The sequence below is a fragment of the Carlito syrichta genome, unplaced genomic scaffold (assembly GCF_000164805.1).
Source record: "Carlito syrichta isolate Samal-C Ts95f unplaced genomic scaffold, Tarsius_syrichta-2.0.1 Scaffold50662, whole genome shotgun sequence".
Classification (NCBI taxonomy): Eukaryota; Metazoa; Chordata; class Mammalia; order Primates; family Tarsiidae; genus Carlito; species Carlito syrichta.
In genome coordinates, this window is record NW_006994758.1 from 188,162 (window position 1) to 203,027 (window position 14,866).

General features: G+C 50.1%; 1 protein-coding gene across 1 annotated transcript; it reads right to left on the bottom strand.

The window, feature by feature from the left end:
- Window positions 1-3,705: 3,705 nt before the first annotated feature.
- On the bottom strand, window positions 3,706-11,683 carry SLC38A5 (solute carrier family 38 member 5). The gene is made up of 15 exons (XM_008048952.1): window positions 11,597-11,683; window positions 11,443-11,518; window positions 10,767-10,882; window positions 10,605-10,678; window positions 9,869-9,961; window positions 9,658-9,736; window positions 7,645-7,727; window positions 7,329-7,387; window positions 7,107-7,229; window positions 6,828-6,907; window positions 6,104-6,204; window positions 5,780-5,895; window positions 4,859-5,003; window positions 4,662-4,765; window positions 3,706-4,169 (listed from the first exon to the last, which is right to left on the bottom strand). Exons 1-15 carry the CDS (start codon window positions 11,647-11,649, stop codon window positions 4,068-4,070), a joined length of 1,404 nt encoding a protein of 467 aa, XP_008047143.1. The 5' UTR covers window positions 11,650-11,683; the 3' UTR covers window positions 3,706-4,067.
- Window positions 11,684-14,866: the final 3,183 nt, after the last annotated feature.

Genomic DNA, 14,866 nt, shown 5'->3' on the forward strand with positions numbered 1-14,866 from the left:
TTTTTTATTTATTGTAGAGATGAGGTCTCGCTGCCCAGACGAGTCTCGAACCCGCGGGCTCAGGCAATTCACTCACCTCAGCCTCCCAAAGGCGCGGGATTACAGGCTGAGCCACCGAGCCTGGCTAGTTTATTCCTTTCTTAAAATGTGTATACTTTTGTCCCTGTTCGGATGCCAAAAAAAAGAAAAAATATGTGTACTTCTTTTGACATTCTTTGTCTATCTGGCAAAATTAGTCTTCAAAAATGAAGGGGAAATTAAGACATTCCCAGATACGCAAAAACTGAGAGGGTTCATCGCTAGCAGATCTGCCCTACAAGAAAGGCTAAAGGCAGTATTTCAGGATGAAGTGAAAAGGCATCAAAGAGCAATTCAAATCCACATAAAGAAATAAAAAACACTGTTAAAGTTAACTACATAGATAAATATAAAAGTCAGTATTAATGTATTTTCTGCTTTGTAACTTACCTTTTTTGCTATCTGATCTAAAAACACAACAACATAAAACAATCATTATAAATCAAAGTTGGAAAATAAACAAACAAATAAATAAATATATCTAAGTTGGGAGGGTCGCTTGAGCCCAGGAGTTCAAGGCTGCTGTGAGCTATGATCACACCACTGCACTCCAGCCTGGACAGTAGAGCAAGACTCCATCTCTTGAAAAAAACATAAATCTATAATCTACATTGATAGATTCATGGGCACACAATATATAAAGATGTAATTTATGACAATAACAACATAAAGGGGTGCTCAAAGCTATATAGGAGCCAAGTTTTTGTATAGTATTGAAATTAAGTTGATATACTAATGTGAATTAGATTGCTAGAAATTAAGATGTCATTTTTAACCCTTGTTATGGTTTGAATGTAGCGCCTCCAAAATACAGGTGCTCTCAATGTGAAAGTATTAAGAGGTAGGGTCTTCAAGAGGTAACTAGGTCATGAGGGCTCCTCCCTCATATAAGATAAAGGAGCTTGATGGAGGGAGTTGGTTATCTCATGCACGTCTGCCGTCTGCCATATAAGGACACAGCAAGAAGGCTTTGCCAGATGCTGGTGCCTTGGGCTTGGACTTTCCAGCCTCAAGAACTGTGAGAAAACAAATTTATGGTCTTTATAGGTTATCCAGTCTGAAGTATTCTGTTATATCAGCACAGAAAGGACTAAAACAATCCCCTAAATGGGACTTGCATTCCAACAAAATGCAAGACTTGTGCACTGAAAACTACAAAACATTGCTAAAGAAAATTAAAGACCTAAATAAATGAAAAGGTCCATTTATTTTCATGGATTGGAAGACAAAAAAGTACTGATACATGCTATGATATGGATAAACCTTGAAAACATTATGCTAAATGAAAGAAGCCAGACACAAAAGGCCACAGTGTGTGATTCCACTTACATGAATGTCCAAAAGGGGCAAATCCATAGGCACAGAAAGTAGATTAGTGGTTGCCAGAGGCTGGGAGGAGGGGGAGTTACTGCTAATGGGTATGAGGTTTCTTTATGGGGAGACGAAAATGTTCTGGAATTAGATAGGGGTGAGGGCTGCACAACATTATATACAGAAAACATTGAATTGTACGCTTTTTAAATTTTTTATTTTAAAGATGTGGGGTACAATTCAGGGTTAGGTATACAAATGTTCATTATGCAGGCACCCTTGTTGATGAGGTGTGCCCCTCCCTCCCCCAGCAGTTTCCCTCAACTGCCGATTTCATCCCCCCTCCTCTGGCAGTTTCCCACCACTTTTAAGTGGTAGATTTTATGGTATGTGAATTATATCTCCAAAAACAACTTTTTTAAAAAGAGGTAGTTTTTTATGCAAAATATACCATCTATCCTCAAATATACACTCAAAGTACCAGTAAGGCCCTAGGATAACATTCTAAGTGGAGTTCAATTTTTTTTTTCTTTTTCACATGGCTTCAGTTCCTAAAACGTTCAGAGGTCCCCAAGACAGATTTGCTTTAACAGAGAATAGAACAAGTTATGACAATTCATACAGCTCTCCATGCTCCCCTGGAAAGTAGTACTGACATTCTTGTCAAAGTGCGCACTTCAGTATCACATCAAAACAGGCTCTTTGATCAAGCTTTATGAAACAATGATCTCATCCTCTGTTGATACCAGGAGCAGGAGCATCACCTTCATCTCTTTTTGTGGTGCTTTTTGTTAAATATAAAGATTTATATTTTTAAGGTCAGGCGCTGGAATGTCAGGCTACCATTACTATTAACAGGCAAACTTGTTGAGTTTTAGTGGCAATAAGGGAAAAAGAACAGTGAGAGGAGTCAACTGCCCTATTTGTAAATAGGGAGAGGGGAGAAAAAGATTATATACCTATAGTGACTTGTGTATGCATAAAAATGATCTGGAAAAATAATTGTCTCTTAAGCATTTGAAAACTTATTTTTTTGAATCAGGGTCTCACTCTGTCACCCAGGATGGAGTGCAGTGCCACAATCACAGCTCACTGCAACCTTGAACTCCTGGGTTCAGGTGATCCTTCCACCTCAGCTTCCCAAATAGCTGGGACTACAGGCATGTGCCACCATGCCTACCTAATTTTTCAATTTTTTTTAGAGACGAGGTCTCACTATGTTTCCCAGATCTCAAACTCTTGGGCTCAAGCAGTCCTCTGGCCTTGGCCTCCCAAAATGCTGGGATTACAGGTGTGGCCACCACACCCAGCCTGAAAATTTCTTTCATAAATAAGCACACAGCTATACCATTTTCACCAATTAGCTTGGCAAAAATTCACATTTCAATACTCAGGCCATTGGCAAGACTGTGGTGAAATAAGCATTCACATATTTTACTGCTCCTTACCCTTGCTTGGACCAGCCATGCTCATTCCTACTTCAGGACCTTTGCACTTGCTGCTCCCTCTGCCTGAACACTCTTTGCCAAGATTACCATGGGGCTTGCTCCTTCCAGTCAACCTAAGATCCAGCTCATCATCCCCTCCTCAATGAGGTCTCCCTACCTGCCTCCTCACCCACCACCTCACCACACCACTCTGACATCACTCATTTTCTTCACAGCACCCATCTTTATCAGAAATGATTTCTCTCTTTTCCTCTCTTCTTCTAGGCCAGGGGTCAGCTAACTTTTTCTGAAAAGAGCCAGAGGGTAGACAGCTTAGGCTTTGCAGGCCTTATGGTCTGTTGCAAATTCTCAGCTCTGCACGAGAAAGGCATAAACAATAAACGAACAAGCATGACTGCATCCCAACAAAACTTGATTTATACACACATAAATTTGAATTTCACATCACAAAATATTATTCTTTTGTTTCCTTCAATCATTTAGAAATGTAAAGGCTAGTCTCAGTTCAAAGCTCATACCAAAATAGGCGGCAGGTCAAATTTAGCCTGCAGGGCAGAGTTTGCCCACTCTTGTGCTAGAACATCAACTCCAGGGCATGATTGTCTGCTTGATTGATTCACTGCCATATCCCAGCATCCAGAGCAGTGCCTGGCACCCAAAAGGCTCTCGATAGATGTTCACCAAGTGAGTGAGTGAGTGAGTGAGTGAGTGAAATGACAAACTGAATAGCAAGTTACTGAGGGAGTGAATTAGGGAAACACATGACAGCAGGCACAGTCCCACCCTCAGGGCCTCACTTTACCCTAGCCTGGATTTCAACAGGCTCCCCTAAGTCTTAGAAAAAGATCAGAAGGCTGAGACTGGAGTAGTAATTCAACATCTTTATTCTTCCCCTTTAGCTCAAGGGTAATCCTGACAACAGCTTTAGCCAGGAGGAGGCAGAGAGAACTGGGCTGGGCAAGGGCTCTCCTAGGACCTGGCCTCTTCCTCCTCCTCCTCCTCCTCCTGTGGGGTTGGGGTTGGGATTAGGGCTGTAATCCAAGCTCAGCAACCCTAGGGAGGAGGGAAGGAGACCACTCTGCAGCCTCTGTTGTCCTCCACCTCTGACAGCCATGTTAATGGGAACCAGCCACCTCCACACACCAGGCAGGAGGGACCCTAGAGAGCAGCTCCGACCCCCTCCATGCACACATGTGCATGGCACAGAGACCCGGGTCAGGTAGGGTATGGTCAGTGCCCAGACACGCGACTCTGGCCTGTGGCCCAGTTGACAAACATAAAGCCTAGACTGACTGCCATGAAGAGGACCCCCAGTACTCCAAAACACAGGGCCTGTGGACAAGAGGGAGAGAAAATGGGACTGGTTGGGAACCCCCACCCAAGTACCTCCTGAGAATGTCCCTCAAATCCTCTACCTCCTCCAGAGAGTGCCCCATCCATTCCTGACCTTCCTTTGCCTGCCCTCTTCTTCCTTACAGCCAGCCCCTTCCTGTAAATCCTCCTTCCATCTTCCCAGACCCATCAGGAAGTGCTCTCCTCCATCTTCCTTGAACGTGCTCCCAGATCTCCTTCCAATAGGGCTCCTTCCATCTGTCTGGAGAATGCTCCCTCTATGCCAGAGCCTTCTTGAGTGCCCCTTCTGTCTTCCCAGGCCCTGCTGGTGCTTTCTGCTCTGCCCCTTCCTTCTTCCAGAGCATTCTTCCAGATGCTCCCTCTTCCCCCAGCCCACTCCTGAGAATGTTCCTTCATCTGCAGTCATCCTGGAGCAAACGCTCCCTCCTTGGAGTGTTCCCTCTTTGCCCAGCTCTCCCCTAGAATGCTCACCTGGATCTTGGGCCAGGAGAAGAGAGGTTCCACCTCAGAGGGTACAATGCAGAGGTAGAAGATGCTGGGAAGGATGAAGATGAGGCTGGGGGCTGAGGTGGACCCTGGAGGACAAGAAGGAGGGACAGGAGTCAACCTAAGGTTGGGTACAAGGCCCATATTAGGTGAGGTATGGGACTCAAGTTAGGGATACTGACCGATAATCCCAAAGATATCCCGGATGGTTGGCACACAGATGACCAGGACGTTGACCAAGATAAGCAGGATCAGGGCTATGGCCACATGCCGTGGCCAGCTGAAGGCCTTGCTTGGGAAAAGCAGCTGCTGCAGAGCCCGGCGGATCTGTGGCCAGAGGAGGGTGGGACAGAAGTCAGGAAGTGCTGCCCCCACTTTCATGTGATCATCTGTCTTTACCTCTATCCTCTGAGATCCCTGATTTCTCCTTCCTCTGACCATCTATGGCTCCACACTGCCTGACCATCCATCTATACTTCCACCTCCTGAATGAGCTTCCTGCCTCTGTCCTCTGACAATCCATGTCTCTTCCTTCTGTCCGAACATCCATCTGTGCCTCCACCCACTGTCTGAATTCTTGCCTCCTCCTCTATCTGACCATCTCTCCCTCTCCCTGACCAGCCACCTATCCTTCCACCATGTCTGAGACCCTGCCTCTCTCCATCTGACTACCTCTACCTCCCTCCTCTGTCTAAGCATCTGAGAGCTCTGTCCTTCCTTTAGCTTACCATTCCAGCCCCCACTCTTTTCCTGTCCATTCCCATTTCTTCATTCTGCCTGGCCATCTGTCTATGCTTCTACCTTCTGACTGATCAGTCCTACTTGTCTCTTCGGTCTAGCCATCCATCTGTGCCTCCTCTCTACAACTCACTACCCCATCCCCTGACCCTCTGTCCTGCCATCTACATCTCCCCTTCTGTGTGACCATCTACATTTGCCTTCTCTGTCCATCTGACAACTTTTACTTCCCTGTCTGTCCATCCTTGCCTCCTCCATCCATCCATCCACTCCATCCCCACACTTCATCTGAATACCATGCCTATGCTCTCCACCCATTCATCCGTGTCCCTCCATTCTGTGGGCCCACCCTTGTCCCCACGCACAGGGAACAGCACAACTGGCACTGTAAGGGTCACCGCAAGCAGCACGGCCAGGCGCACACAGAGGATGAGCAGGTCCTTCTGGCTGTACATGTGCAGCATCTCTGCCTCCACGCTGCCTGGGCCATGGGACAGGGGACACGGGATGCAGGATGTGGCAGGAGCACCAGGACTCATTCCCCAGAAACCCATATATATAAACATGGTATGCACAATGCACACCTTCCCTTTGGAAACTGATAGGTCTAAGATCATGGGGGAAAAGAGCTCAGAGGCTCCAGCACCAGTCCTCCCCATCCCCCCAGCCCCAGTCCCAGCGCCACTCACTGTAGAAGGTGAGGTATCCAAAGGTCGCTGTGAGCCCATACATGCAGAACATGGCCCCAATGGATATGTTGGCCACAGCTTGCATCCTGCGCTGGGAGGGCCTGAAGTGTAGAGGTCACAGAGCTATCACACCCAGATCCCTGGACTTGGCCCAGGCCCCTCAAAGCCAGCCCCTATTTTCCATAGTCCCCTGCTCCCAGACTGACATTCAGCCAGTACATGCTGGGATGCCTGCCTCCGCTTCTACTGTGTGACTAGTCAAGCCTCCCCTCTGTCCACCCATATCTCACCCCATATGAGCAATCTCTGCCTCTCCCTTCACCTGACCATCCATGTTGTCCCTGCCTGATCATCCATACATCCCTCCATCATATCATTCCTGCCTCCTCCACTTTCTATCCATATCTCACCATCCACCTGACCGCCCCCGCTCCCCATGCCCATCCATGCATACCACCCCCTCCATCTGATCATCCGAGTGCTGACTCCCAGCTCTGCCCATTCACACTTGTGCTGGATGTTCAAATAGAATACTTAAGCCCCAACAGTAAACAGTCACTGACCTGAGTCTCCCGAGGCCTCCTGGCCACCCCAAACCCCTCCTTTGGCACAAAATAGCCACCATCAAGCTATAGTCTCAGGGCTGCTGTGGGGATTGTCGGGCATTATGACTACCACCCCACCCGCTAGCCCCTCACACATGCCCACTTGCCTGCCCACTCACCGGCAGAGCTCCGTGTAGATAGGCAACACCTCAGGGTGGCAGACAAAGGCGAAAGCCATTATGGGCACTGTATAGGACATCTGGGGGAATGGTCCAAGGTCATGGGATTAGAGTTCACAGGGGTCCAACCCCTCTTCCCCATCCCCCCAGCCCTGCATATCAGACATACAGAAGCAGGCCCAGTGTCCGATACCTGGCTCCACTCTGAGCAGAATGCACCATGTGGCAAGACTAGAGGATCTAAGGGTGTTACACACTCTTACATGCCTGCATACCCACCTGGGAGTCAACTGTGAACATCTGGGCCTCACAGGTGCTGTTAAGCCCCTGGGTAGGGAGGCCCTCCACTTCTGTCTCATTGCGACCTACAGCACAGCCAAGCTGAAATTTCTTATAGATGACCTGGGGGTGAGGGGAGCAGGGAAGCGAGGTCTTGAGAAAGGCTATGTCCCAGTGTCCCAAACTCTCTCCCACTTTTTCATGTCCTTCTCTCTGACTCACCGAAACAAGGAAAAACAGCATGCAGGTCAGAGAGAGACCACTGGTATATCCCAGGTAGCCTACAAGGGGCAACACACAGAGCCTCAGAAATCAAGGGATCCCCCTATGGAAAACTCCAAACCCCTAGTCTAGACTTCAAGGCCTCTTCACCCACCCAGACCAGCTTCCCCTCCACAGCAAACTCCTACTAATCTATTAAAACCCACATCAAACAAGCTCTCTCCTGGTGTTCTGAAGCCCTTGAAAATGGAGATTTTCTCAGTCTGGCTCTCCCCTCTGACCTCGCTATCCAATGACCAACCAGGAAGCTTCTTACCCAAGTGTTTCATGAGGGCCAGGGGCAGGATGATCAACACACTGACAATGATGATGAGGAGGTTTCCCTTCAAGAACCAGTCCCTACAGAGACAGGAAGACACCATGACTAGCTGCCAGCCAAGAAACGCTGCCACATAGACACTCAAAGACAGCTGAACAGACACACTTCTGCCCAAAGTCCGGAGAGATAAGGTGACACCTCAGCTGTGAGAAATAATTCAGGTGGTTACAATGACAAATGGCACAATAGAATCAACAAAAGCATTCAGCCTGATTATGAGACTGTCGATCAGATACCATCAGTGGGACACAGCTGAAAAAAAACTCGCCATCAGATTCACAAGTAGACAACAATCAGATGGTCAAACACTCCAAATCAGTCAGATACAATGTGAAGATCAGTCCAACACAAGGTGATCAACACAAGACAGAGTGAATCACGATCCTGGTGTGTCTGACAGGTAGAACAACGTCTGATGATCTGGTGGACAAGCCTCAATGCAGAATTAGTCAAAAAGTCAGAAACACACATGCATGCTTGTTTGAACAGCTCAAGGTTTGTTGGATGCCCAAAAGTACACCTGTGGGCCGATTTGGTCACACAGCCAGAGAAAGACGAAAATAGAAACAGAATCACCCAGCTGGCCACACTGTTGTAATCAAGCTCTGAGAAAGAGTGGGTTGTGTATAGACTGCGGAGGAAGGTGGCCAGGCCAGACAGTCAGTTAATATAAAATCGGCTGAACACCTGCTCATTTGTTCAAAAGAACTTGACTGAGTGCCTACTACGTTCCAAGCATCTGCAGTTCTCTTTCTGTCTCATATACAGTTACCCAGAAGAAACCAACAAAGTGCCATTGGTCAGATAGAAAACTAGACATACCTAATCACACTTAGTTATCTAAATGTTCTCAGAATCAAATCGAAGATCTAACATAATACAAACCAACATAAAAAGCAAGCACTCAGTTTAAACTGTCAGACAGACACACAGACCAACTAACCCAGAGTCAGACTGACCAAACCAGACACACACCCACACACTATATAGAGTCTGTGGGACCAGAGGCAGAGTTAGCCACTAGACACACAGTGCTGTGCATTAAACATACAGAGGCAGCTACGTACACGAAGCTGGAGCAAAAGTACCACAGCACACTACACATACACACTAACTCTACTGGAGTCCTGTGGTGCACATACAACCAGAAAGACTGAGTCAACGTAGTGGATCTGGACTCAGTCAGCTGGATGCACAGTCAGAACAGTCAAACATAACATGGTTGCAACTATAATACAGAGAACATAGACAGTCATAGTCAGAGATGACACACACCCAGAGATAGAGAGAATTTTCCAGAACAGTAATCAAATCAAACACAGAGATGGAGTTGGCTGGACACATACAGTCAGAGCAAGTCACACAATCAGTTGGGACTACAGAGTACTGTGCGCGCGCGCACACACACACACACACACACACACACACACACACACACACACACACACACACTGTTGAAGTAATGCTTATAGCTGGACAGATTCAGCCAGATGAACTCAGAATCAAGCTCAAAGAATCAGCTGAACAGGAAAAGTCAGAGTAACCAAGTGTCAGACACATATGGCTGGAATCACAGTATACAGGACACAGCTGTAGTCAGGAGAATCAGCCAGTACAACAGTCACTGAATCTATTGGATACGTACAGACACACACACAGTCAGCATCAGAGTAAACTGGACATAGAGTCAGAAGGAGCCAGAAGTAGCCAGAATAACAGTCACAAAATCAGCACGTGGTCTACTGGTTATTCCTATAGTCAGAGCAACAGTCACACATACTGTTGGCATCACAGTGCACAGCAATCTCGGTCTGATCTAAACAGCCTGGCCAACAGTCTCACAATAGAACACCTAGGAGTCAGCTGGACACACAGGGTTGAAGATACCAGCTGGACCTCATAGGCAGAATCTAGGGCCCTCAGGCTAGCCAAGGAGTGTTGCTCACTCACCCCTCCGGGTCCATGCTCAGGAAGGTGCCGATAACCAGGGGGAGCTCAGATTTGATGATGAACAGGTAACTGGACATGGCTGGTGTGAGTAGGATAGGTGTAAGCAGGATTCCCTTCATACCCCACCCCGTCTTCCCCAGCCCACTCTAAGGAAGCCCACCTCACCCTTCCCTCTTCCCCCAAGCTGATGCCCACCTCCCAGAGTCCTCACCCCCAACATTGTGCAGACAGATGACCGCGGCCACCACTACCTTCCCCGCTGGCCCGAATGCCCTCTGTCCCAGCTGTTCATAGGCTCGGATGCCTAGTGGGGAGTGGGGGGAGGCAGGAACAGGTTGTAGGTTTGGGAGGCCAGGCTGAAAGGCACAGGCCTGGGAGCTGAGGGTGGGACTTGGGGGACCTAGGTTGACTGTTGGAGGCTGGAGGTGAGGGTTAAGCAGTGAGGGTTGAGTTTGGGGACAGAGTCTGGGAGGTGAGATCTAAGATCAGGGACTGATGGCCAAGGAGAAGGTTGGAGGTTGGAGGTAGGGAGTGGGAGATTTTGGAGCCAGAATATGGCCTGAGATCATGGTGGGAGCACAGCCTGGGAACGGGGCAACAGAAGGCTAAGGAATGGGAGCCTCAGGGTTGTGAAGTTGGCTTCCAGGTTAAGCAAGGGCTGAGGATTGAGAAGTGGGAGTTAGAAGTAGAGTGTAGTGATCTGGGGGTGGGGAGGGTCTGATGGCCAGACAGAGGGGTGGGGTGGCAACTGGAAGATAGGGATCTGGAAGCCCAGGTAAAGTCTGAGGGCCAGGGTTCTGGAATTGAGCAGGGGTCTGGGGTGCTGGGTTCAGGATCTGGGGTCAGGGTGGCACATCCAGTGTCCGGGATTTGGGCTGAAGTCTGGGGTCTGAGGTCAGGGAGTTGGGTCCAGGGTCTGGGGTCCACAGTCAGGCTCTGGGTCTCACCTACAACACCGGCACAGGTCAGCAGGAGGTGGATGGAATACGAAGACAGAAGCGCAATGCACAGCAGCAGGACCCTGTGCAGGCAGCACAGCTCAGACCTGGCCCGAGGCCTCCCACCTGCCCCATGACACCCCTATCTCCCCAGGCCACTTATGGACTCACAGGAAGAAGAGGACCCCAGTGTGGGCCATGGCATAGGCCAGTCCCAGGATGCCGCTGCCCATGATGGCGTTGCTGAGGTTGAACACTGACATTCCAAACGATGTCTTTCCCTCAAACTGCAGTCAAAGGACAAAGCCCAGGCACACATGCGGGGGGTGGGGGGGCAGGGAAAGACTGGGGAGGAAGCAAGTGGATGGGGAGAAGCCCAGGAGGGACCATAGGAGGAGGAAAGAGGCTGCTGGAAGAGAAAGAGAGCTGAAGAGAAGAAGAAACTGGGAAAGGGAAAAAACTAAGAGAAACTTTGAGGGAGCAGCTGAAAGTGGAGTGAAACAGGGGAGAGTGGGCCAGCTGCCAAGGGCAAAACAGTTGGGGAGGAGAGTAGCTGGGAAGGAGGGCCAGCTAGGATGGGGAGTGCTAGAGGGAGACCAGCTGGGAAGCAAAGTAGGTAGGGAGGGGAGCGGCTAGGGAGGACAATCCCTGGACAGGGAGAGGCTAGGTAAGGGAGAGAGCTCAGGGGCTTACCTGGGGAAGGGGAGTATCTGGAGAGGGGAGCAACTGAGGAGTGAATAGCTCTAGTGGGGAGACAGTTAGGCAGGGGAGCAACTGCAGAGAAGGAGCAGTAGGGGAGATTAGCTGGAGAAAGTGCCACGGGGACAGATCCTGTGGGGTCACTCACATCCATGAACTGGACTGGCTTCCTCCCTGGAGCAGTACCATGGCTGGGCAGGAAGCCCTCATGCTCCTGCCTGTAGCTGGATAGGGCAGGGAAATAGGCGCTGATAAGACAGTAACCCTGACCCTGACCTCACCTCCTTGGACCCCTGACTCACCCCACAGCACCCGCAGGAAGGGTTCCGTTCATCCTTGGATCCTGCAGTTCCATCCTGTGGGCAGAAGGTCAGAGATGGAGTAGGGGGCTACAAAGTGAGGAGAGCTAGATAAAGAGAGGAGGGGATCACATAGAGACAGACAGATGTAAAGACAGAGAAAGCAATGTATCGAGGGACAGGGACAGAGAGGGATGAGAGAGACAGGGCTACAAACGGAGAGGCCAACAGAGAAAGAGATGGGAGAGAGAGGAGAGAACCAGAGGAGAAAGAGTCTGCCAGTTACTCGGAGAGACACAGAGAAAAGAAGACAGCGAGAAACAGTGGAGGAGACAGACAGAAAGCTACACAGAAAGACCCCACTGCAGACTAGATGGCCACTTGGAGCTGGGATTGCCTCTCCTCCCAGACCCCAAACTTACTCTGTCTCTCTTGCCGTCTGTCTCTTTCATTGCCCGGTCCCCCGCGGCCCCCTCCTTTTCTCCACCCTCACCGCGTGGCGGCTCACTCCTTACAGGGACACGTGTCGCCCGGCTGCCCCTCCCCTCTAATGCCCCTCACCCCCCTCCTGGCTCCCTAAGCATGAGCCCAGAGCTGATGCAACCTGTTGAATGGGCTGGGGATGGGGAATAAACTTAGAGACCCCAGCCTCAGATGCTGAAAACTGCTCTCTGCATGTCCTCATTAGAGGCCAAAGACAACTCCCCAAACCAAGTCCCTTTCTAGGAATATTACTGACCCAGGGACCCCAATTTAAACCTTCCCCTAGGGCTTTGAGGTGTTTTCAAGTCTTAAATACCCGTCTTCTGACAGTAACTCTGGAGACACTTTCAGGCTTCAGACTTGAGAAACTTCCTGAGCTTGGGGTGTCTCAGGAACCTAGCCTGAGCCCTAATTTCCCCTCCCGAGGATGAACTGTTTCTGAGACCTTCATCAAAGCCCCTCTCCCAGGGCCCACTGTGTCTCCTAGATTGGGGGTGTCTCTGCAATCTCCACTGAGCCTGGAGCTCTGTCTTGTGGATAGAGCGTCTCTGAAGAGGCTCCTGGCCCTGAGTTTACTCCCTGGGAATGAGGTATCTCAGAAACCCCCATTCAAGGGTCCCACTAGAGCTAAAATTGGCTTCGGAAAACCCCCTCCCCAAGTCCTGAATCCCCTTCCTGGGAATGGGAATTTTCAAGAAGCCCCATCCCCAGCTCCGAGCACCTTCTGGAGACTTGCACCCACTCCTGAATCCACTTCCTGGGATCAAGGTACCAAAGGACATCCCCCCCGTTCAATTCCCCACTAGTGCTAAAAGTGTCTCCAGGAAACCCTTGAGCTCCCTCCCGGAACCCCCACTCATATCTCGGGGCCCCAGGGGACACCATCCCCACCGCTCGCACCCCCTCCTCACCTCCCTCCTCCTCTCAGCTCTAGAAGCGGCAGCAACTCAGACTTGGGCTCAGGGAGCCTCACCACCAGTTCAGCTCCCGCTCTGGCAAGGCCCTGCCCCTGCCCCTGACCCCGCCCCCGCCCTATGGCCAATCTGCTCCGCCCGCGCCTGTTCCACAGTCAGATAGCCTAATCAGGAAAGGACCCTAGACCTTGGGGGCCCCCAGAGGGAGGCAGGGAGAGCATTTTGTGGTTGGGTGGGGAGTATGGACTCACACTGTCTGCATACTGGGTGTACCCCAGAGTTCTGGACTTCAGCCCAGGCATGGGGTGGGACCTGTCCTAACCCTAACTGAGGAATCCCACTGTTTGTCTGTCTGTCTGTCTTAAATGGAGTCTGTCTGTTCACTTCCATCCAGGCATGTGACAAGCACGTCTGTCCCAGGCAAGGTAGTTGTCCTCTTCAGGGAGTCAGGCAGAGTGGACTTGGGGTCTGGGCCCAACTCAACTGGGCTGCCTGAAGCCCAGGTGGACAAGAGGCCCCTCTCCGGGCCCCTCGCCCACCTGTCCACCTCCCACAGGGAGCACAGAATTCCCGGAAAGGCCAGGAGCTGGCTGGGCTTCAAAGCTAGCCTAGATGCCCTCACCCCGCCCACAGTTGGAGGAGGGCAAGGGATGAGGCGTTTACTTCCCCGCAGTGGGACAGAGACTCCTGCACACTCAGGCATCGAACTACACAACAGCCCCAATCACACCCCATCCGAGGGCTCAGAGACTCACCATCACCCACAGAGGTATAAACAAGTACAGCCAAATGGGCATTCAGACTCACAGCCACAGATAGAGAATACAAGCTGACAGACATGAACACACACACACTCACCACTGCACACAGAGAGCCAGGCTCATGGGACAGTCACACAGCCACACACCATGAAAATAGTCTTACAGGTATCATCACCACAACTCAGAGTCACACACAGAGCGCACACACTGACATGGGGGAAAGGCCTATAAAGACTTATAGACAGTATAGACTCCCAGACATTATCACCCAGGAACCCACAGCCACACCAGACAACCAACAGGCAAATCACACAGACTCTCAGTGCACAGTGAACAGACTCCCACACACAGCCAACATATACACACACACACGATTCCAGGTTCAGATAGCCCTAGAAGCAAACTTCCGGATTCAAGCTCTAAAATGATACCTTTGTGCATGTGAACTCAGGTGTGCACTTGGGACCACATACAACTCTGGTCACAGAGAGAGAGACACTCATGGGCAGACATGATTGTACAAACAGAAATTGCAGTCACACACGCAACTGGATTCAAGCAGATGGCGGCACATAGCTGTGTACACACACAGCTATTCACAAATCAAGTCAGAAAAGAGACATGCAGGGAAAGCATAACCAGGTGCACAACCAGGAAATGCAAGAATGCAGAGAGTACACTTACTACCTTTGCAAAGAGGAAGTCCAGAAAACACCTAAAGCTTCAGGAGAACCGCATAGTATGCATGCACACAGTGACACCAAAAGAAACAACCCTAGGGCCAGGCACAGTGGCTCATGTGTAATCCCAGTACCTGGGAGGCCGAGGTAGAAGGATGACTTGAGGCCCGGAGTTTAAAACATGCCTGGGCAACATGGTGAGATCCTGTCTCTATAAAGAAAATAATTTAGGCCAGGTGCAGTGGCTCAAGCTTATAATCCCAGTACTTTGGAAGGCCGAGGCACGGATTGCCTGAGCCAGCGGTTTCGAGACCAGCTTGGGCAACATGGTGAGACCTTGTCTCTACAATAAATCAAAAAATGAGCTAGGCATGGTAGTGCGTGCCTGTAGTTCCGGCTACTTGGAAGGCTGAGGCGGAAGGATCGCCTGAGCCC